General features: G+C 39.5%; 3 protein-coding genes across 6 annotated transcripts; 1 reads left to right on the top strand and 2 right to left on the bottom strand.

Moving 5' to 3' along the window:
• Nucleotides 1-427: 427 nt before the first annotated feature.
• On the bottom strand, nucleotides 428-7,482 carry jpt1 (Jupiter microtubule associated homolog 1). Its single transcript, XM_004071486.5, has 5 exons — nucleotides 7,016-7,482; nucleotides 5,068-5,210; nucleotides 3,002-3,150; nucleotides 2,190-2,220; nucleotides 428-1,005 (listed from the first exon to the last, which is right to left on the bottom strand). Exons 1-5 carry the CDS (start codon nucleotides 7,342-7,344, stop codon nucleotides 860-862), a joined length of 798 nt encoding a protein of 265 aa, XP_004071534.2. The 5' UTR covers nucleotides 7,345-7,482; the 3' UTR covers nucleotides 428-859.
• nup85 (nucleoporin 85) lies at nucleotides 6,272-22,996 on the top strand. Of its 4 annotated transcripts, none has more exons than XM_078951566.1 (19): nucleotides 6,272-6,468; nucleotides 16,917-17,007; nucleotides 17,083-17,239; nucleotides 17,433-17,503; nucleotides 17,591-17,634; nucleotides 18,214-18,283; nucleotides 18,395-18,516; nucleotides 18,589-18,723; nucleotides 18,970-19,092; nucleotides 19,444-19,575; nucleotides 19,648-19,754; nucleotides 19,835-19,918; nucleotides 20,001-20,066; nucleotides 20,161-20,312; nucleotides 20,425-20,542; nucleotides 21,494-21,594; nucleotides 21,721-21,872; nucleotides 22,505-22,606; nucleotides 22,812-22,996. In XM_078951566.1, the coding sequence occupies exons 1-19, from the start codon at nucleotides 6,412-6,414 to the stop codon at nucleotides 22,908-22,910; spliced, it is 1,983 nt and encodes a 660-aa protein (XP_078807692.1). In that variant the 5' UTR covers nucleotides 6,272-6,411; the 3' UTR covers nucleotides 22,911-22,996. The 4 variants fall into 4 exon arrangements, with proteins under 4 accessions (XP_078807692.1, XP_078807693.1, XP_078807694.1 ...); XM_078951567.1 differs by lacking the exon at nucleotides 6,272-6,468 and adding an exon at nucleotides 13,807-13,842; XM_078951568.1 differs by lacking the exon at nucleotides 6,272-6,468 and adding an exon at nucleotides 13,820-13,846.
• Nucleotides 8,084-14,021, bottom strand: sumo2b (small ubiquitin like modifier 2b). Its single transcript, NM_001172048.1, has 4 exons — nucleotides 13,983-14,021; nucleotides 11,387-11,518; nucleotides 10,304-10,375; nucleotides 8,084-8,163 (listed from the first exon to the last, which is right to left on the bottom strand). The coding sequence occupies exons 1-4, from the start codon at nucleotides 14,001-14,003 to the stop codon at nucleotides 8,101-8,103; spliced, it is 288 nt and encodes a 95-aa protein (NP_001165519.1). The 5' UTR covers nucleotides 14,004-14,021; the 3' UTR covers nucleotides 8,084-8,100.

Below are 22,996 nucleotides of genomic sequence, written 5' to 3' on the forward strand. Positions count from 1 at the left end.
ACAAGACCCTGCCACATGTATTCTTGTCTTTTGTGAATTTGCGCCAACACTAAAGGGAGTTGAGGCTACAGCCAAATAAGGACTGTTGCAGGCCTCGCTTTAGCACACACTAGAATCCTTCCAAACTCCTTTTTCACTTTTCTATCCACATGGTTTACATCAAAATGACTTAAAGACTTAACAAAATAAGAGACTGTGGATAAAAAGTTTATTTTGTCTTAAAAGCTGCGTCAAAGTTGAGCACTATTTCAGTTTTAGTGCATATAAATGAAATGCATCATTTTAGTTCTGTTTATTCACAAGAAAACTATCAGGAAATATGACTCCAACTGCATTTGTTTACATTTTCCTATAGTCTCTAGTCTGCAAACTTCAGTTATTCAAATTCTCCCAACAGTTACTGCTCAAAAAAAAAAAAAACAATCAGTCACGGCGAATTCATATGAATCTTTATTGTATTTAGAAATCCACGCATCAAATCTGTCTTTTTCTTTTTTTTTACCATTTACAACCGGTGAGAATGAGGGACAAGCTAATTGTCGTGCCTTTCCCTGCAGGCGCAAAGCGCTACAGGATGGGCTGAAATGGAGTGGAGGGGAGGAAGGTACATAAAGTGCTTTTGCCAACAGTTTTCTTATTTTAATAGAAAAAGGGATTTAAAAAAAAGAAAACAAAACAAACAGTCATGAGCGAGGAAAAGGACGGGAGGATCATGGACGTGACAACATGAGGGGGGGGGGGGGGGTGACTGTGAGATGTTGTCGAGGGGGAAGAGAGTTGTCGGAGTAATGATCTTCAAAAAAATACAAACTAAAAAATAGAAAATGGAAAAAACAAAACAGAAACAAAGGCAGAGGTCTCAACCCAGGATGAGGCTGGACTTGCCACCGGGGGGGTTTCTTCGGGAACCTGTGGCGTTATTGGCACCTCCTGATGGGGCAGGAGACTGTTGTGTCTCCCTCTGCTCGTCCTGCTCGGCCGCCTCTTCCTCAGGACAGTCTCCTCCTATGAAACAAACACGAAGCTTACAGATGAATTCAGCTGCATTCCTGAGGATTAAAGCACCGCTTTAAAACCTTTAACACCAGAGTCTTTACTCCAGTGTCAACATCGCTTCATGACAGCAACAGTTATGCAAATTAACGCAATTCCAGCCGCTTCTCTAGCGGAGAAAAGCCGCTTTGTGCTGATACGCAACACTTGAAAGTGCATTTAGCCTAGTGTTCACACTGGATAAGCAGGGAGGGGCTTCTTTTTCTACTGTTGGCTACGAGCGAACACGATTATTTTGAACACGGAAGCCTGAAACGTGCAGATCCATAGACATTTCACTGAAAGTGAGTTGCAGCGGGTCAAAGAGTGTTATCTAGCTGTTAAAGGGCTAAAAAGCATAAAAACACTAGAAAAAGTAAAGGTACTTCCTGTTTTGAGACAAAACACTGATTATTCCTTTTAATTTGAACAAATCAGCAGATCCATCTTTACATCAAGAAAGCAAATAATTTAGCAGCTCGCTCCCTCTGTTTAAGGAATCGTTCCTAATGTACAGTAACTTGTGGTAAACTCTTCTAGTGGTTTAGCAGCTTTTAAGACAGGAGTTGACGGTAATTCTGCCAACAGAGGAGATGTACTGGAACTCTCTACAAACAAGCTTTATGTCACTTTTTAACCACTTGTGAAATATTCTTCAATAGAAAAGAGTCTGCTCTGCTCTGGCCATATTAAAGTGCACAGAGGTTGTTGTCATCTTTGCTTTGGGTGTTTTCATGGAGCAGTCTGGTGAGCCTCCAATTATCCCAGAGCCAGCCACTCTGCCACCAACACACACCTGGAGGTTCACACAGAGCTTCTGCTAAGGAGAGAGGTCTGCTATTAAAGAACAGCTGCTTCCCTGCAGATCACCGTGCAATCAGAAGACGAGAAGCCACATCAAAGTCAGCGCCGTTCTTACCTGACACAGACAGAGCCTGTTTACCGTGTTAAAGCTACGTTTGGTCGCATCCCTGTGAGCAAACAGCTGATTGGGTGAACACTTCCTGATGAAGGAAGTGGAACTACCTGATCTGCTACAGTGAACCGCTGAGCTTTCACTGAGTAATCAAAGTCACATTCAGGCACTTAGACACAGTCGCAGTGTGACAGGCATTTGACCGGCTACTTTTAAAGGGCAAGCTCTTCTGAGAACATACCGTCTCTCTGCGGTTCTTGTCCATTTTCATTCTATAAGAAAAAAAAACAAAGAGGATCAAATTACTTCCCACATCTTTTATTACACAGCCAGGAGGAAAAATGACCAGAACTGAAACCAAAAACACCCATAAAGTAAATGCTGAACCCATTCAGGAGCTTTTCCCTTTTTTTAAGTCCATGGGAAGTTAATGATTTCCAAAAAAACAAAGCAAGCAATGCCCTTCAATGAGAGCCAGAGCTAAACCTTTAGAACGTAGTTGTTTATAAGAAAATATAACTAATTAAACCCTAAACAAGTGTCTTTTAGCTTAGTTTCTGTTCCTGAAATAGATTTCTTACATGGTCTGCAGCCACAGAAAAGTAATCCTTTTGCAATGAACAGATTATGATTTATGACCTGAGGTGAACTCCAGACTTGGATACTGCTGTCTCCGTCTGCACCATTAGGTTTCTCTTAAGCCCTGCTCTGTTTTCCATGAAGAATCTGAGTAACTATTCTTTATCAGCTCCTTTATTGATTTATTTTACGCTATGAAAATTCCACTTCCTGTAATGAGTGATGCCAAGTGTTTATAAAAGCAGATCAGTCATGAGATTTGTTTCTGTGTCCGACTGTGAGGACTCAACAGACAGAAACCAAACCTGCAAATGAATTACAGATGTTGGTGGATATTTATTGGGGGGGGGGGGGGGGGGGGGGGGGGAACAAAGTTGGATTTGTTCAAAAAATAAAAAATAAAAGCTCAGATTACCACCTCGTGAGCTATTTTATCTGTTTTCTTCAGGGACTGACAGACTAAATGAGGGGTACCTCTCGTCTCTGGGTCCAGACCAAGGCGGCCCCCGAGTTGTGGATGGTGGTCAGCTCCGGCTCGGGGTTCTTGGGAAAGAGGAGAGGCTGCTGGCACCGCCTCAAAGGGGCCGAGGGTTCCCCACACAAGGTTCCTGCAGCTTCTCCAGCTGAGAGAACAACAACAGCAAAATTCTAAAAATGTGTGGATAAGAGGGCGATTTTACCGTCTTACTGGTTCCTTTGGGGGAGAGGAAACGGTTAACAGTAATGTTAAACAGGAAGCACAAATCATGAGTAAGGGGCTTGGAAGCAGCAGACTCATGCCATATGGACGCTAATCCAATTAGCAACAGAGCCAACGCGGGCCTTGGTCTTTTCAAATCAGCCACAAAATTCATCTTCTCAGATCTGACAAAACATCGGCTTTATGGGTGATTTCTGGAGGCTGAAACAACACACGTCCAAATCACTGGGCAATAACAGGAAACAACACCAAATCCACTTGGCCGACTGTGACAGACTCAGAGAAGCTCTGGAGCGCCTCCAAGCAGACGACCCGAGTGCCAAAACCTCACAAAACGCCCCATCGCCGGTGCTCTCCTTCAGCACAACGCTTCAAACCCCCCCTCTGCCCGGCGAGGTATCAGTCTCAACTAGCCAAAGCCGCATAAGGCAACAGTTCTCGCCCAGATGGCCTGAGGTGGGACAAACCGCCTTTGTGATGGGGGGGGGGGACAATGGCTGCTGAGGAAGCAGAGGAGTGTCCATTGTTGTTAATGGAGTGAAGTGAATCAGTTCTGGGGCGAAGAGCTCCTTGGGTAATGGCTCTAGATTTATGATCTCCAGAGCACAACCAACGGGAAACACGAGACGCTTAAACTAGATTAATGGACAAGAAGGAGACACATTATATTATCATCAATACAAAACATTTCCTTCATCCAAACCTTACTGCTCTACAGGGAATATGGCTTAAATGTATGAAAACACGGAGACAGAAAGAGTAATTGTGGCGCTCCAAGCCTCCTCTCTTGAAAAAGAAGAAGGTGCTCATCATGTGGTTAGAAGCTGAGGGCACTTCAGCACAACAGCAACCTGCCAAAGAGTCAGGCTGATCGATAGGCTTCTGAAACCTGAAGTCATGCTTACTAAACACAAGCAGTGACGAGGGATGCTTTTCATCTGAACCAGCTCAAGAAATCATGCATAAACACGACTGATTTTACCATCTGAGATGGATCGCAAGAAAATAACCACATTTCTTAAGATGTTTGTGTGTTGAGCACCAAAAAAAAGATTTATTTTCCAACAAATCTGGAAACTGAGATTGCAAAAAAAAGAAAAGTGCAACTCATGATTCTGTTTAAGAAATGATTGTCCACTAAAGGCGGAGACATTCAACTGAACTTGACACCAAGTGGGGAAAAAACAGCCGGATGAACCACTTCACCATCAACAGCTGTTGGCTGTAAAATCACAGCTCAGCTGAAGGTTTGATATCAGATTCTTCCTCAGACTCAGATAATTTGAAGCGTCATGTAAAACATTTCTCCAAAGAAGTCGGGGTGAAAGCATGTGATCTGAAGAATCTTAGTGCCGAAGAGCCTGAAATCCCCCTCCCTCCCCACGGAAATGCTTGGAGGCAACAAAAGACTCTTACCAGTTTATTATAAACACACAAAGAGAATTGATACAAAAAACCCAATGTTAAGTCTTTGTGGCTGCAAGTTTAGCGTCTCCTTCAAGTGTCTACGTGCCTGAAACACTGTAACTGAAATATTCTTTCCACTGAGGACATCTTTTCAGCCTTTATTCAACAGTCTGGCTTCAAATTACACTTAGCCTATAGTCCCATCTTTTTGGCTGTGACACAATGTGAAACTGAAAGATAAAATTGAATGTGGTTTGCTTTTTTTTTTTCTGTTCTCAGGTCAAAAGGTGCTTTCAAACTTCTAAAGGTTTCTGAATGTGCCTCTTCCTGCTGCAGAACTCCAACCACAGCTGTCTTGAAACCATAAACCCAGCAGCTCTGATCAGTCTCGTGCAAGATTAAGTCAGATTAGATTGAAGTCATGTTGAATTACTTGGTGGATTGTTCCTCCGATGAGCGTGTGGGTCATCGGGTTCTGCGAAGATGTTCGATGCCATCTTGTTTTTGCGTTGGGGCGTTGTGTTGTCATCTGTGCCGAAAGAGATGCTGGAGTCCCCGCCTGGTGGCCGTAGTACCCTAAAAACAGACAAACAACAAGGACAAAACAAATAGAAACGATTATTACATTTAAAAACAAGCGTCCCTCAGCGGCTCCACCCTAATCCTTCCATTTCCATGCCAAACGCACCAAAAAAGCACGGGATACCAGCACGCTCTCTGCTTTAAGCTGGGCCTGTCAGTCTGTAGACAGGCGGTCACAATTCCTGCCCTGCAGCTGACTCCACTCACACAGAATCATAGTGAAACGTCAATTCACAACCTCTCCTCAGCAGGATTCCTTTGCAGTGACACACGAGGAGTCTGTGTGCATTTCTGGCAGAACCATTTTCTGCAAGGATACACCGTTTTGAGCCAAATTCACACAATAAATTTGACTGTTTTTAGTATCGGGCTTAAGAGGAAACCCAGAAGCAACACCCCCCAAAAAAAGAGTGAAGCCCCACCCCCACACACTTTTTTTGTCCAGTAAACTCTCCACAGAATGGAGGAAGCCCACCAGCTGACACACAGAACAGCTGCCTGAGGGCCAGGCAGGGCAGATGGGAGTCAAAAAAAAAAAAAAAAAAGACTTGTTCATATGCAGAGACACAACAGCATAAAGTGCAGCAGAGTTCTTTATTTTTCACTCATTTTTCTGCACACGTGTCTGTGACAATAATTTCTAAAGCAGACCGTCTCCTGAGCAGAGGCTGTGAGCTCATGGCTTCCACGCGGACTGCGACAGCAGGGCAGCTGACCCCACCCTGTCATGAAAACGCAAATCACACCAATTATATGCGATTAATCACTTAAGACAGGAGGGGGGGGGGCACCTTTTTCTTTATTTTAATATTTTATGGGAAGTGAAGCAACAGCTCCGCCATCAAAGATGGCACCATCTGATGGGCCGGAGGATGATTTTAGCTTCTACAGACCCCTGTGGTGAGACAGCAGCAGAAATGAGCAGCAGAGTTGGTCGAAAATGAAGGTTACATACAAGGCCCCCCCCCCCCCAAAAAAAAAAAAAAACCTCCAGAAAGCTCGACTAGCTAGCTCCCCCACCCAAGCCCCTGCATTATCCCCCCCCCCAAAAAAAGCACCACTTCAACACTTGAGGATCAGACGTTTTATCAAGCTCTCCCTCCCTCATCATCGCTTCTATTCCTAAAAACTGCTACAGTCAAGCACCAAGACAAAATTCATTGTTACTGCAAAAAAAGGAGGAGGAGGAGGAAGAATGCATGATGATCCAGACGAGACGCATCACTTCCAGAAAGGACTGCGTGCTTGCAGCGTGAGTCTTCAGGGGCTTTTAGTCCCCACAGAAAATACCCCCTTTCTGTCTGCACGTTGTCGCAGCCTAAGTTGGAGACTAAACTATCCATTAAATCGGTGTGGCTAAAACGATGGCATGTTTAAAATTATCAATCGCTTATAGTCTCCATTTCAAGTAAAAGGTGAAGTAAATAGGCAGAAACAGTTACTTTAAGTCTGACATTTTTTAATTTAAATGATAGAAATAAATAAAGATTAGTCCTTTGCAGAAAAAGATAAATATTTCCGGTTAGCTAATTTTTTGCCTGACATTCCGAACCCCACGAGCTAACTGAAATAACTTAATGTTGCTAAAGGGCTCTGGAGCCTCCGAGGCCCAATGAGATTAACTTAATTAGCGAGACTGTCTGTGTGTGACAGTGCGGCTCAAACCTTCTCCACAACACAGGACCACAACCCGCTAATCAAAACTAGCACACAAAAAAGAAGGCGTTTGCTAGCTTAAAACACTTCCCCGCATCCCCGCTTCTTTTGTTCCTCCGCCAAAGGTTTCCAGCTGCTTTTACCTGGAGCTGCTCTTAGCACCGGGTTCCATTCCTGTATAGGTGGTGGTGGTCGTCATCTTTGGGGGTTTCAGACGTCCCGGCTGTAAGGAGCAGTGAAACGGATGACAAAAGGAGAAATCCTCCCTGCGCTCAGAAATGCGCCGCGCTGCGGACTCCACCCGAAACTGGAAAAGCGTTGGGAAGCCCAGATCTGCTGGTTCTGCGGTGCCAGCCCACAAGGACCAGCCCACCAGCCTATCGTCCGCTCTGATTGGACAGGACATCACAGAACTCTTTTCTGATTGGACAGAACCCAAGAGGTCGAACATCTTGCTGGTGGTAGTCCCCATGTTTATAAATGACTACAGCTTTCATCCCTGAAGATCGTTCATTTAATATTGACAGTCAAAACTAAGACCTTTCTGTCCATTTTAACCAGTAATATAAGCAAACTAGAATTAATGACAGACAAAAAGAAAAATATTGAAAAAAAAGACAATAACTTTATTTAAACAGACAATTTTCATAGACAATATGGGAGTTTGTAGAACTAAAACATCCTTTTGGTTTCCAAATTTGAAGCTTAACAAAGCACTTTTCGTTTTCTAAACATCCAATACCCTATAAAAAGTATAAAACCAAATTTTCTGTTGGTAAGAAAAAGTAAATTATAACCAAGCTCCATCCATAAACTAGGTATATGGCTCACTAAGTGAAATCAACCCAACAACTTGTATATCTTAAAAACAGATTTCTTTTTTTTCTCCTTTTTTTAATGGACCGTGAGAGTCCAACTTGCTCAAATCCAAGCCCCAGCAGACAGCATCTTTACAATAAACCTTTTAAACTGGGACAGGAGGTTATTAGTTACTAGATTACGGAATAAATGACCAGAACTGGAGGTGATCTGGATGTAGTTTATGTACACGGGCAGAGAAGTAACGGGGGCCATGATGAAAATATCATACAGCAGTTTTGTGTAGCAGAGAAATTAAACCTTCTGCGTGGAATTCTGTCGGCACAACTGAGAGTCGCAGAGAGCCAGCTGCTGGGTGGCGTGGCATGCTGGCGAAGTTGAAGAGGAGGCTGGCAGCATGTGTGGCTGATTAAATCCGGCCCCCCGTCTGCTGTTGAAACACATCAATTGTATCTTCATCTTCCATTTCCAACTGTTGATAAAAGGGGACAAAGTGTCATACATACAGACATACCTTTCAGACATTTAAATACATCTAATCTTTAAAATAAGAGGGGAAATTCTCTACAATAAAGGGGGCAAAAAAAAGCAAATGTCATCATGTTCCATTCATGTGGAATGTGACCTTGGGCTGACACTCTGCCCCCTGGGCATATCAAACCCCAAAGCTGCATCAGAAATGACAGTGCGGGATGTTTTTATGACTACAGCATGCACACAGATTTGCCTTGAACAGCAAAAATACCACTTTAACCTCAAACAACAATGGTGTGGTTACAATAATACAATCATAGAAGTTAATTCAGTGCATGTGCGTTGGCCGTCGTAACAAACTCTACAAGTGGATAAAGGTTTCCGTCAGACATCTGAATGTAGATGATAAATCCTCTCTGCCTGTGGCAGAACAAGTTTCCCATGGAAGCGCTATTATCTGGCATCAAGACATCAAGCACGGCAAGCTGCTGCTTGAGGATATGAAATACCTGCATGGCCAACAAGTTTATTCATTTACACTTCAATATTCGGAGGGTTTTCTGTTTGCTCTAAACTGCAGTGAAGTTCTAGCCCAGAAAGCAAAAAAAAAATAAATAAAAAAATGGAATAAAAACCAAAAAATAAAAGAAGTAAATGGCCTGGTTTTCGTTAGAAATCAAAGAGTTTCTTAACCAAAATGTGAGTGTTATCTTGTTCTGGTTGCATTACTAAGAGAAAAATAATAAAAGAAATAAAATGAAAATAGGTAATAACAGAATCACATCATGGGTCTTAAACAAAAGAAGCCTAAAACATATGTGCTCATTTCTACAGAGATTCATGGCTTATTGATCAAACCCAACAAAAGAACCTCATGAATGTTTTAAACCTAATACATTAATTTAGAGGCTGCATTGATTTAGTCAGACCAGCTTTGGAACAAGAACTAAAAACTAAGGAAGTCCCGATCCGATTCAGAGTCATTTGATTTTGAGTATGTACCGATACCGAGGCCTGATCCGATATTATTGTAACACATAAAAAATGATCAAATGTAATGAAGTCAGGTTATCACAGATTTTTACTTTATTCACTTTCTTTAATTATTTAACACTTAAACAATTTGCCGCTGTGAAATAACTCAAAGAATCAAGCAAAAGTCGTAAAACTTTCAACTACAAAGAACAGTTAACTATAAACTAGTAAAAAATAGGAAATAATTATTCATGGGAGAAAGTTTGGTGACTGTAGCTTTAGTATCCTCAGAATTATTGAACATTTTTGGTTCTTATGTGATTCATACTTGCATTAAAAAGTCATTAAAATTAATGATGACTGTCTTTTAAAATTGTTGTTGTAACATAAATATTTATGAATAGCTCATATCAATGTAACCATTTATCAGTTTTAGTTTTTTTTAAATGGATTTCTTTTTTTTTTTCATTTTTAAATAACTTTTTCCCAGAGCTTTCACCTTTCACTGCCGACTTTCTGTCAGCAGCACGGAGAGAGCAATTCTCATTAAAAAGTAACCAAAGCTCGATCCCTTTTCTTTTTAAACGCCTTTCTAAGTTGTTGTTTGAGTTGAGACAATGACACTCGCTGTCAGTTTAAAGTGCTCATTTAAGAATTATTGAGCCTGAAGGTCCAAATCTGTGAATATCTTGCTAACCTTCTCAAACTGTCTTTCAGCGCCTCCTAGCCTCATTGTCTGCTGCACTTTATGGCAGTAAAACGTTGGGATCCGGTCAGAATTTGAAGACATCTGGTAAAGTGTTTATCTGTAAAGTTAAGATTGAAATATATAATAATGATAAAATAAATATCCGAGTCCTGATCTGATCGCAACATCGGATTCCAATCGAGTTTGAAACTACGTGATCACATCGGGACACCCCTGCTAAAAAAGATGAAAGAAATATTGTTCAGCCAATTCATCAAGATTTGCCTAATTTATGTTGCAAGTATTTAGCATAAATAGATAGATATAGCTAGCTAGCCTACAAATCTACTCAACAAGCTATTTATCTACCTATCCATTACTTTTATCTTCATCCACCCATATAAAGGATTTTTGTTATAACACGTTTTTGGGATAAACTCCACTGGCAGCAGGTTTTGCATATCATCAGTCCTACCTGTGCAGGTGTGTCTGTCTCATTTATTGGCTGTCCGTCGAATCTGAACCTTATTTGCCTCATTGAAAGTCCCTGCAAAGACAATACTTATTAATTTGTAGCAAAAGGCCTGCTTTCCGTTAGAGTGACTGGAACACATTTCCTGTTCATATACATAAAAAAAGCAAAAATTGTGTGGTTCTATTAAAAAAAACAATACATGTAATAAATGTATTTATTCATAGTTAATATACTAATTAATATGTATAATGTCACATGTTATGTATTATTAGCACAGACGTGAGACACTGAAGGAAAGACTGTTTTCCTACAACAGGTCAGAGTTGATTCACATTACACTGACAAACACACACATGCTGTGTCATACAGAGAAAATCAAGCTGTAGATTAAACAATAATTCAGGCTTTCAACTATTAGAACCTCATTTAACTTATAGGTTACATTTTCAGTGAGTAGAGAGAATCCCAGATCCTAAAGGGATAAGATAAGGAGTTTTTTGTTATTATTTAGAAAGATGTGAAAAGATGTAAACATTTCATGGTAATCGAGTTATAATCCTGAAAAACAACAGCGTTTATGAACCCGTTCAAAAAAAACAAAGCAAAAAAAAAAAACTGCTGCGGCGTTTACAAGCCAATACAAGAGCTACGAGCAATATTTTATATTTGGGTTCAGTTAGCTCTAACTTTTTTATAACTCAATTAATAATTCAATGAAACACACACATATATAACATAGTATAAAAGAAAGTAACAAAAGTCTCACATAAGATAATAAAAATGTAGAATGCATCATCAAATTAATATTTATTATAAATAAATACCTGACCTGCTTTAAATTCACAGACTTCCTAATTTTAAAACCCATTTGTATCTAAGCGATCATAAGTTGTTGTTTTTTTTTCCACAATACTTTTGCTTATATAGGGATATAAAAACATATTCCTTGGGTAATACAAAGTTTAAATGATCTAACTACTTTTTAACGAACCTTTACTTTTTGTATAAGCGTTGTGATTATGATAGTTTTCCTGAATCGCCACCGTTTTGTGTGTTTGTTGTCTAATAGGGGATTATACTTACCTGTCTCTCACAATATGCCTTCATAAGTTTGATGAGCGGTGTGTGTCTTTTGATCTTGAACTGCACGACAGATCCATCCTGACCTGCTACCTTTAGATTTATGTGTTCGTTATTTTCAGTCTTCACTCCTTCCTACAAAAAGAAATAAATAAATAAAGAAATAAATAAATAAATATTGTAACGGTTTAAGAAACAACAAACAGGACAGGTCATTTTAGACACAAATAACAGTGGTTCCTTGCATAACAAATACCCCACACACAAAAAACTATCTGCCTTGGATGCCTGCATGCCTCGCAAAACAAATTAACATCACGTAACGAAGCCTGTTTGCAGCGAACAATTGATTTTCTGGGGGAAAAGGCCAAATCCAGACAGTTGTGTGCCGTGTCATTCAGATGAAGACTGTTACCCTTCGGTGCAAGGCTCGGTACAGTGCTTAAAAGCCGCCAATCATCCCCATCTCCTGGTTAGGTTATTGAAAACAAACAGACTGGACGCCAGTGTGATGGCAAACCTGGGCATGTTTGTTTTTTCCTCTGTTACACAATGCAGGCCAGAGCCTCTGGTTGTGATAAATGGTACAGACCGTCCTCTGGGCAGGACCACTATGGCAACAGCAGCCAGTCGCACCAAAACTACATCGCATGTGGGATCATAATCGCCCACTTACTTGTTGGTGGCAGGTTCCCATGAAAACCACAAACACGTGTAAATAAAACCATAAAGGTGGTGCAGCAGGCATTAAGAAGATAAAGCATGTTTGCCCCCATTTGGTTTGGTTTCTTCTGGTTTTTCTTTCTTGAATATTCTTTTTTTTAATACTATTTTTCTTTAAATTTGTAGAACGGATGACATGATTTTCCAAAGTCGATGTGAAATCTGGCAATGTGTGCAACATCGCCACAAAAAAGAGGAATAATGTAGGGAAATAAAATTTCCAGCTCCATCAAAAGAGCGCCGACAGGTGAGACGGACTCTCCTTGAGTGGCCTAATATTGAGTGGAGAATAGGTCTGTTCTTTAGCTTCAACAGGTTGAAGTTTCTTAGTCACCCTGGCTGGAAGAACTTAGCCAAAGTCTGTTTCTCCTCCATTTTTGAGTATGTTCCTGAAATGACCATGACCTTCAACAAATTCACTAGTCTGTAGACTTCAGTTTGGTTGGGGTGCCACTGAATGGACGTCTTGGTCCTACTTCTTAAGTGTGTTCTTGATGGTGATGGAAGGAATTGACCTTTTGCTCTTCTCATCTTCTGAGGAGAGTCATCCCCTTCTGTTTTTCCTTAATGGGTTTGTGTCCAGGAGGTCTTTTCTCCTCCTTGGTGATGCAAGTTGGGTCACTTCTTCCAGAAGAGGCCATTTTTGCTTCAGTTGAAAAGCTGATGAGGGCTGTGGCCTTCTTCCCAAACTAACACCTGAAATTCTCCTGCAAACCTCTCAGCAGCAGCTTTGTCGGTCCTAGCTACCTCTCCGTGCAAGGCCACTCAAACAGCCTTGGATTCTTCTTCTTCTGTTTTAGCTCCTTCTGCATTTGTACTTCTTTATTTCTTCATACCCTGACTTTCTCGCAGATGAGCTCTGCCTCCGTCTGCCTCTCATCTTCATCTCTGAATAGTTTTCTGACCTCGTTGCTGTTCCCCCGTGGTCATACAGTTCGGCAGGACGCACCTTGAACGTCAGGTGCAGCTCGATGGTTTCTTTCTTTGTTTCAATGCTCAGAGCTTTTCTGACCATTAACACACCTATTGATAGGAACCATTTTTCTTGGGGTTCAACATTCAAAATTTAGAGACTAAGAAAAAAAATTAAGAAGACCTGTCCTCCAATTAAGAAGACCTTTAACTTAAGGAAACACGATCCAAGACACACAACAAGTCACACCTATGTACCTGGATTTAACCATTCTGTTGTACCAGAAAAAAGTTAATTTAATTTATTTATTTACAAAAAAGGTTCGTTTTGTGAGGCAAGTGGGTTGCAATGTTTATCATGCAGATTGTTTGTTCTATAGTTCTTTATGTTTGTCAGAGTGGAAAAATAAAAAGATAAAATACCAGAATTACCAGGGATAGAAACATAATTGTAGGCCGTATGAAAAACAGATGCTAAAAAACACGTATTCATTGTTAAATATTAGTTTCAAGTATTTGAATATTTTATTTTTGGTATCCAGTTGTTATAACCCGTTTTCTTCAACGAGTCAAGCCAAAGTGTTGCAGACTGACTAGAACAGTTTAGTCTAGAGACTAAATACAAACAGTTCGTTTTCTTGTTTATTTTTTCCATTCTGGTGCGTCATTACAAAACACAGACAACTTAATTACCACACAAACACAACGCAAGAAAACCGCAAGATTTATAGAGAACGACACCAGCTGGTTGGCGGGATGTAATCAGCCTAAAAGCGACGTGCGCGCCAGTCCATGCGCGCTCACATACCTTCCGGTCCATCAAAGTAGGTACAGTTGAATCTTATCACTTAACTTTTTTATTTAAAAAAATACGAACAGCACACGCGGGAATGTAAATTCACCTTTAAGATCGGCGATCCAGTTAATTTGTAATAGCATCGTAATTGACAATGGGGTCACTTACCTTTGGTTTTTCATCAGCCATCGTCACTCTTTTGGCGCTTCTCTATGCTACCACACAAAGAATATGAGTGCGCGCACGTACTCGTTCCCGTTTAAATTATTCGGGGAAACGTGCGCGGGCATGTGTCAATGCGCGTTCACTGAACAAGGATTTAATTGGCCGCATGAAGTCACGTGGACTAAAGCGCAGTCTAGTTATGGGCGGGAGACTACCGCCTGCGCGTTACAGAGATACTCGGCTTCACATGCACGCGCACGGCAGAATTTTTCCCTTTTGTTTTTGGTTTAGGTCTATTATATACGAAGGAAATCTGTTCATCGTCACGCCGAAGACTAGTATCAGTGCTGCACGTTTCATAAAGCGCCCATATGATCGGTATTAGATGTACAGCGTGATATATTAGTACTCTCCTTATTTTAACCCCTCATTATAGCCCAGTGGCCATCTTGGTTTTTCTTTCTTTTTTTGTTACAATAAAAAACAGGCACCGACTAAACGACAACATTTACCGATATGGCGATATATTTTCTAAGATAGCTAACTTATATAACGTTTTAATGTATATTAACAATATGATACGATTGTATCTTCCTGATTCTGAGAATATGTTACACGTTTTCGGAATAAAATTACTTCGACTTTTAAATGTATATCGATTCTAAAGATAGTGTTATTTGCTTCAGTCATGTCAGTTTTCTTGACGTAGATTAAAAGTAAAAGAAAGTACTGTACTTGCAAATTTAAAAAAACAAAAAACAAAACAGGCATTAAGTAGGACAGTCCTACATTTGACGCATGCGCGAGATAGTCGTAGAAAAAGAGAGGCGCGCAAGCGTTGCTATATTATAGCACGTGTTAAATGGCATGATTAAGGTGAAAAAGTTCATAGTTTGAAATTTAAAAGGATCTAAAAAGTTTCATCCGATGGAGGAGGTAGACGTTGAACCGACGATAACCGTAAGTCTTTCGTACTATGTAGTTTATTGTTATGCGCTATCGAATAGCAGCTAACAAGTTAGCTAAGCATTTTGAATTTTGTAAATCCTAAAATTCGGAATAAAAAAATACACTAGTAGTTAATGATACAAACACAAAAGTTTATGATGAAATGTTACGGACCGACATTACGAGTTGGAGGTTTCGTAGCTAAAACAATGTCACAGTTGACATGTTCTTGGATATAAAGAAACAAACTTGGAACAATGGTTAGAAAATCAAAATGTAACGTTATTTTTGTCTTCTACGTTTTGTTAAGTTATTTTGTGCTTTGTCAAACAAAGAAAGGTAAGTCTTTTCCTGGACATTTTTGAGTCCAGTCTCTGTCTTAATGTCAAGGTAAATAAATATCCTGTTGCATGTGTCCAATGGATTAAAACTAAGAAAGGCAAAAGAAAACCATAAGAGTGTTGGTTGTAACATTGCAACTAATAGGCAATAAATCGAATGTTGTTTGAAAGCCAGGACATTTTAAAATGATTTTATTTTATTTAAGCTTTGTTTAATAGGGACAGTGCACATTAATGAACATCTACCAAACAATGATTATAGGCGTAAACATGCTGGATTATAGCAATGATGCTAATTTGCATCCCTAGTCCCTAGGCAGGAAACATAAAACAGGACAAAACAAAAGACACAGTCACAGATACAATAAGAACACAAGAAAGTGGTACATTATGAGAGTTAAAAGTCAGTGGTTACAGGACTGGTTTGCTTTCAGCCACTGCTTGAGCTGTGTTTTGAAGGTCTGTAATTATTGACACTCCCTTATGTACAATGGAAGACTGTTCAAGAGTTTACTGGCCTTTACAGAAAGAGCGTTTTGTCCAAAGGCTGTTTTTCTGTGTGGAACCTCACAGTCCCCTCGAGACGAGGCCCTAGTCCTGAGAGCGCTGTGAGACCTTATTTAAAAAAAGTCAGACATGGGAGGCGGAGCAAGTCCATGTAACACCTTGTACATCAAACAAGCGAATTTAAAATTTTTAAAATTCTCAAAGCTCAACAACTTGTACTTTTTCAAGATATTACAAACATGGAATGACATTGGTTTTCTATCTAAGACCTTAAGTGATTGTTTTATAAAGTGATTCTATGGTTTTGCTCGTATTTACACCCGGCAAGGACCAACATGTAATACAGTATTCAATATGTGATAGAATCATTGAATGCAAAAACATTCTAGCAGCTCCAAGTGAATTTTTTTAATATGGCTCTTGAAGCTCAGAGTTGAATCAAGTGTCACACCAAGATACTTAAATTTAGATAGAATTTCTAGTTCCCGTTCTTCCAAAAATATACCTGAATGCTTGATGTCCACTGGTTGCTTAGTGAACATCATACAAACAGTTTTAGTTGTATTTAACAGTAAGCAAGATTTAGAAAGCCATTCATTTACAGGAACCAGAGCTGAGGTAAGAATAGAGGCTGCTTCTTGAATATTTTTTGCGCTAGTGAATATGACAGCATCATCAGCATACATTTGAAATTCAACATTACCACATGTGTTTGGCAGATCATTAATATACATAGAAAACAATAAAGGCCCAAGTATTGATCCCTGTGGTAGACCAACAGGGACATCTAAGAGAGTTGATTTGACACTGTTAATACAATCACACTGTTTTCTGAATTCTGGATATGATTTTATCCACTGAATTGAGTCCATAGAAAAGTTAGACAAAAGAATCTCATGATTCACCGTGTCAAATGCCTTATGATTGTAAAGAACGTACTTTTGCAGGATTTTCAGTAGATATTGATTGAAAGTCTTTTTTTTAAATATAAGGAAACAAAACTTAGTTAGATTGAATCCCAAAAAGCTTTGCTACAAGATAGAAATGGTCAAATAAGCACTTTAGTGATGTTCAATAATGTTCTATTGAATGTTGCAGAGATTATTACAATTGGAAATCTGTGTTATCACTCTCAATACAGAATATTCCTGCACTCAGAAGAGGAAAGCATATGGGCTTTGCATGGGGTCAAGGTAATATCTTTGTCTATGAGACCCTCTTCAAAGCAACAGGTATGTGTTAATTTCAGTTTCAATACTTTCGCAAGTCTTCTTGCTTTGTTTCCTTTCTATTGTCTTGTGTTTCAGGTGCAACAGGATCTGGTTCCCCCTTCATCCATGAAGTCCGGAAAGATGAAGACATCTACTCTCCTATTTTGCGCAAACTCTTTAACGAGTCGCATCACATTTTTGTTGGCTTGCAAACAATCAGGGAGGATCTGCCCAGCAAGAACAAGAAACCTCAGTAAGTCTCCTGATGAGAGACCGCTCAGCTTACACAAATAATTAGTTTTTATTGACATTTTCTTTTTAATTTTTTGATCAGTGGGATGACATAAAGATTGAAAAAGAAAACAGGCAAAACATCAACATGTAACTATTTCATGTCAAACAGTGTTAAAGTAAAAAAAAAAAACAATTCCTGTTTTGCTCTATAGGTTTGTCAGCATCAGTAAAAACTATAGATCTGTTATTCGAGCCTGTATGGAGGAGCTGCAGCAAGTTGCAGGTTAGCTTCTTTAAACTGAATCATGAAGTGTATCTTCGAATCCTACAGTGTAGTTTTTTATAATGGCATGTACTTTTTTGTTTGCAGTTTCCACAAAAAACGCAGAGATGTCCGTACAGTATGGAAACCAGGCACGTGTTTTTATTCTTTAGTTTCATCTTTTCCTTTTTAGAAATTGTGATTAGTTTAATTTTTTAACTTATTAACGTATAATAGTTTTTTTCCTCTTCTTTTTAATCTTTTTACTATTCGTAATATTTTTTTGTTTCCTCGGATGTGGATTTTAGTGGTCTGTAATAAATACAATTCAAATAATTTTGTGTATAATTTGTTCTTAGGAATTAAAAAATGTGTATTTTTTTTAATGATTTTTAAATCAACCAAGCAGACGTCGACTAGTTTTGATGTTATTTCAAACTGCATTTGTGAGATCTTATTATACTAGAAATGTCTTCTGTATGATCTTGAAACAAACTCTTATTCATGTCGGAGCTTGTTTATTTTGGATTTTTGCTTGTCGGTACAAATATAAATCATTACTGATCTTTTTTGTGGGTAAAGCTGTCATTGTGCCATTATAATATGTTTTAAATGACATATTTTTGTTGCATTTTAAATAGTCAGAGCTCATCTGTATTTTAACCCTTGACTCATCAGTAACATTTCTCTTAAATATTATTTAGTTCCTAATCCAGTCTGTTTTGTTGCAGGTCTCCATTCTTTTAGCTATAGAACTGATCTGGAATCTGTGTGAAGTCCTTTTCATCGATGCTGCTCCTGGTTAGAATCTCAGTTTTTAGTTAACAACAAAATATCTTTTATTATAACTAAACAAAGGCAAGGCTCCATAAAAACCCATTCATGATTGATGTGTGTTTTGCATGCTTTCAGCCGGCTCGCTCCTGCTTCACCTCCTGGACTGGGTGAGGCTGCACAAGGCTGACGTAGACGAAAAGGCTCGAGACGTGCTGCAGAGTGACAGCCCTGCTGAGCATCGAGACTACTGGGATGTGGTTAGTGCGGGACATGCACACACACGATCCGCCTCCACTGGAGATCTCTGAGAGTTTCGTTGTGCTGTGCAGGTGGTGAGTTATGTGCTGCAGGGCAGGTTGGACGAAGCCAGACAGATGCTGGGGAAAAAGGCCACCCTAACGCCTGCTGCAAACAACATCTACAAGATGATGGATAACTTACTCAGCAAGATGCCTTTTTACAATGTAAGTACAATGGGAGTTATCTGGTTTTAGTCTGTGGGTTAAGAATGACTTATGGTCATTTACCTGCCATAAAGGTTAAATCTAAGTTGTGGCCTCCTTAAGAGGAGTTTGCACGACGACTCCTGCATCAGTTTCTTTCTCTGTTTTGGCTGAGGGACTGGTGACCTGCCTTTAAATGTGTTCAAACACATAACGAACCAAACAATTTCAAAATGTCCATTTTCATCCTCACATGTATGTCTTCAGCCTGGTGGCACACAGACACTGACAGAGTTTGACGTTAAGTGGAGGCACTGGCATGAAGAGGTAGACCGCTGCTTGCAGGACAACTCTTTTGCTAGCAACCAACATCTGGAGGTCATCTGCAAGGTCAGTCCATCCGTTACTACTTTTTATGCTATCGTGTATTTTCAAAATGCTAACATTGTTGGTACTAATGTAGGCTTTTCCTAAAAATACGCCCGTTTCTGTTAACAGTTTTAATCACTTCAATTCTTGCTAAATCCCAATGGGCTGATATGATGCATGCTCAAATTATGAAGCTATCGCCGCCATGCTTCACTGTAGGCAATTTCTGGGATATTAAATGTGTGTTTTAATTTCTAATCTGGCACCAAAATACATTTTAGTCATTTAGCAGCACCAGATTAATAAATTGGTGCAAATGTTTCAACTATATGATATAAAATGTTTCAATAATTTCTGTTCTTTATTTTTTAGATCCTCCTGGGTGATGAAGACACTTTACTGGAGCACAAAGACCTCCTGGGAACCTGGTATCACTTCCTTGTCTCAAGACTGCTGTTCTGTCATCCCACTGTAAAGCCCACTGAGTTGCACTACTATGCACAGGTGAACTATTCTACAAAACTTGCACTCATGTCTGCTGCATCCAGATATTAAGTGTACCTGTGTGTTTTGCAGTCGTGTATGACCATGTTTCTGGACTCAAGGAGCGCACCAGAACCTCTGGACAGCATCTTGCTGGCTGCCTTTGAGTTTGACATCCATCAAGTTATTAAGGACTGCAGGTGCAACAATGGGACTGATGCATGCAAGTACACTTATTTTAAATCTACTTTAAACATTCAATTTCTTCCTTTTGCCTCAGCATCGCTCTCAACAACTGGTGGTTTGTGGCTCATCTGACAGACCTGCTGGATCACTGCAAACTCCTCCAGTCTCACAATCTACAGTAAGAACCCTGTGTGCAGATTTAGTTTTTTAGTCTGGAGGTTAGGACTTCTTTTATTCAGTGTTTTTCTGTGTTTTTGCAGCTTTGGTTCCAATTTAAGAGAATTCCTCCTGTTGGAATATGCCTCTGGCCTCTTCACTCATCACAGGTTGGTTTGTTTTTTAAGTCCTCCTTTTAATTATTTGAATTTTTCTGTGAAGGTTTTCCCTTAAAGGATGTCTTTTTGTTTGTCTGTTGATCAGTCTGTGGCAGTTGGCTGTGGATTACTTCGATCACTGCCTCGAGTTTGGTCGTGTCTACCTTGAGCTCCAGATTGAGCGCGTTCCCTTAGACACGGAGCGGAAAGCACTGAAGGTCCTCCGCATTTGTGAACAGAGGCAGATGTCGGAGCAAGGTTCTAAAAGACTCTTTATTCTGTAATCACCTTGGTTCCAGAAATACCATTCAAGTTGAACTTTCTTTCGTTGAGTTTGGCATTTGAAATGTGTTTTTTGTTTGTGATCCAGTACGGAGTATCTGTAAAATCATGGCCATGAGGGCCTTAAGAAACAACAGACTTGGCTCCGCCCTTTCCTGGAGCATCAGAGCCAAAGATGCAGCGTTTGCCACCCTCATCTCTGAAAGGTTGGCTTCTCTTTACAATCTGCACCTTTGTCTTTGATCATTGTTCTGTACATTTAACTTTTAGCTTCACCAGACGTCCAGAAATGGACGTTTTTCTGAGCCGCAGAGTTATTCAAGTTTTCCCTCCTTTTTTCTCAGCTTTTAGATGTAAATCAGTTAAATCACAAATGGTTCTCAAAGCTCTGTTTAATTTGTTGTATTTTTGTCAACCTTTATTGTGTATTCTAAACCTAAAAAGACATCACTGTTTGGTAGGGGTGTAACGGTACACAAAAATCTCAATTCGGTTCGGTTCAGAATTTCATAGGGCTCGGTTTGATATATTTTCTGTTTGTTTTTTTGGTACAAAAAGACAGAAAAAAAATTCTTGCAAAATGCGTTGATTGGTTTTATATAACAATAATAAAATTAATCTATGTAGGTGATCTGCTACATAAAATAATACAACTATTAGCTGTCAGGAACCAAGAACTTTGGATTTTAACACTGGCCTGAAAAAAAAACATTTCTTACCTTTTTTAATTGCGTTAACATATTAGATGCATTATCTGTGGCATATGCTATCTTCATGTAACAATAAAATGTCGAAACGCAGCATTCGACTTATCCAGTTGTCTTTTCCCACACACAAGAGCGTAAGGAGAAATGGGGGGGGGGTCCTTCAGCTCTGGCCTCGCGTCTGCATGATACTGTTGACACGCTCACTGTCAACTCCGTCACCTAATGGCTGTTGAACCTCCTGCAATGAGGTTTCTGAGGCGTAATCGGAAAACCCAGAGGAGATCCTCTACGCCGGAGGCAGAACAAAAAAAAACGTAAAACCGAAACGCTGCAAAAGTGATCCAAACAAAAATTGCCGTACCGAAACGGTTCAGTCCGACTACGTGTACCGTTACACCCCTACTGTTTGGGGAAATAAAACAAATTGACATCTTTCTGTTTTTGTGTCAGATTTTTACAGGATTACTGCGCCAAAGGGACCTTTTCTGATCTGGATTTGATCGACAACTTGGGTCCAGCCATGCTGCTAAGCGACAGGCTGACTTTTCTTGGTACACACTTAAAATACACTTGAATTGTTGTTCCTCCTCCTGCAGAACCTATGAATACTCATTGGGCAACAGCATTTTATTTTTCATTTCTAGGTAATTGTGGATAACGTTTGTCTGCTTGTTTAGGGAAGTACCGCGAGTTTCACAAGCTTTACGGGGAGAAGCGCTTCAAGGAGGCTGCAAAGCTGCTCCTCTCCCTCATGACGGCCAAGATTGCTCCTCGGAGCTTCTGGATGACCTTGCTGACTGATGCGCTGCCTCTGCTGGAGCAGAAAGAGGTCAGCTAACATCAAGTTTCCAGCTTTTGTGGAGCAGTTTTTACACTAAACAAAGAATAAAACCCAACTGAGATTTTCAGCCAAAGTTTTCTTCAAATGTTAAGTTGTATGGAGCCAAATCAGGGCCATTAAGATTTCAAACCCAAATAAAACAACTTGAAAATTCAAGCTAAAATATTGGTGTTAAGCTAAAAAAAAATTAAAGTGTCCGAAACTTTCTGCAATTCTAATAGAAACATAATTATTTTCACCTTCAAATTTTCTGTTTTTAAGTTTCAAAACTCAATTTGAGTTTCAAATCTTTTTTTCCACTTTCAGTTTCGAATCTTTTAGAAGTTTCAAACTGTGTTTTTTTATTCTATCACATATAAAATTCAATATAGGAATTTTCTGTCTGTAAAATCATGAAGTATTTGAATATTTTTGTTTGTAACACACTCTTTTAAATTATCCCATGAGCTTTTGTTTCGTTATTTTGTGAATCAAAAATCATTTCCTAATGACATTGTTGGTATTTAGCAGCCTTAAGCACCAAGCTGTAGATTGTTGCATTTTGATGCAAGAAAAGCTATAAGATATTGACAAAAGCGCCTTTTTAAATGTTTTTATTGGTTTATTTATTTTTTATAAAGGTGATCTTCTCAGCGGACCAAACCTATGAGTTGATGTTCTGTTTAGAGGAGCTCACTTCCTCACTGAACACTCCATCTTCAGACTCGGACAAATCCATGCAGGTACGAATTTCATCCTTTCCAGCCTCTGAAACTTTCATGTAACCTTTCAAAGTAAGAGTTTTTCCCTGTTTGGCTTTGTAAAGCAGCTTTTATTCCCTGTAAAATGTACATCTCTAAATGTTTGAAACTTTGTTTTTGAAGAAATATACTGGATTTGTGAATGGGAAGTTGATTTAAACACTTTATTATATCTATATTCGTTTAGGAGGAAGATGTAGAGTTGACCAAAGTGGAGCTCCTGAGACTCGCGCTATCAAGAAACTTGGCAATGGCCATAGTCAAAGAGGGAACGGTGGAAACATGAAGTACACCCCCTCATTCTTTTCCATGATGTACATAAAATCCAATAACTTTTGTGACTTTTGATAATAAAAAAATTCTCAACCTAAA

Source organism: Oryzias latipes, chromosome 8, assembly GCF_053564925.1.
Source record: "Oryzias latipes strain Hd-rR chromosome 8, Olatipes_Hd-rR_3.1".
NCBI classification, from domain to species: Eukaryota; Metazoa; Chordata; class Actinopteri; order Beloniformes; family Adrianichthyidae; genus Oryzias; species Oryzias latipes.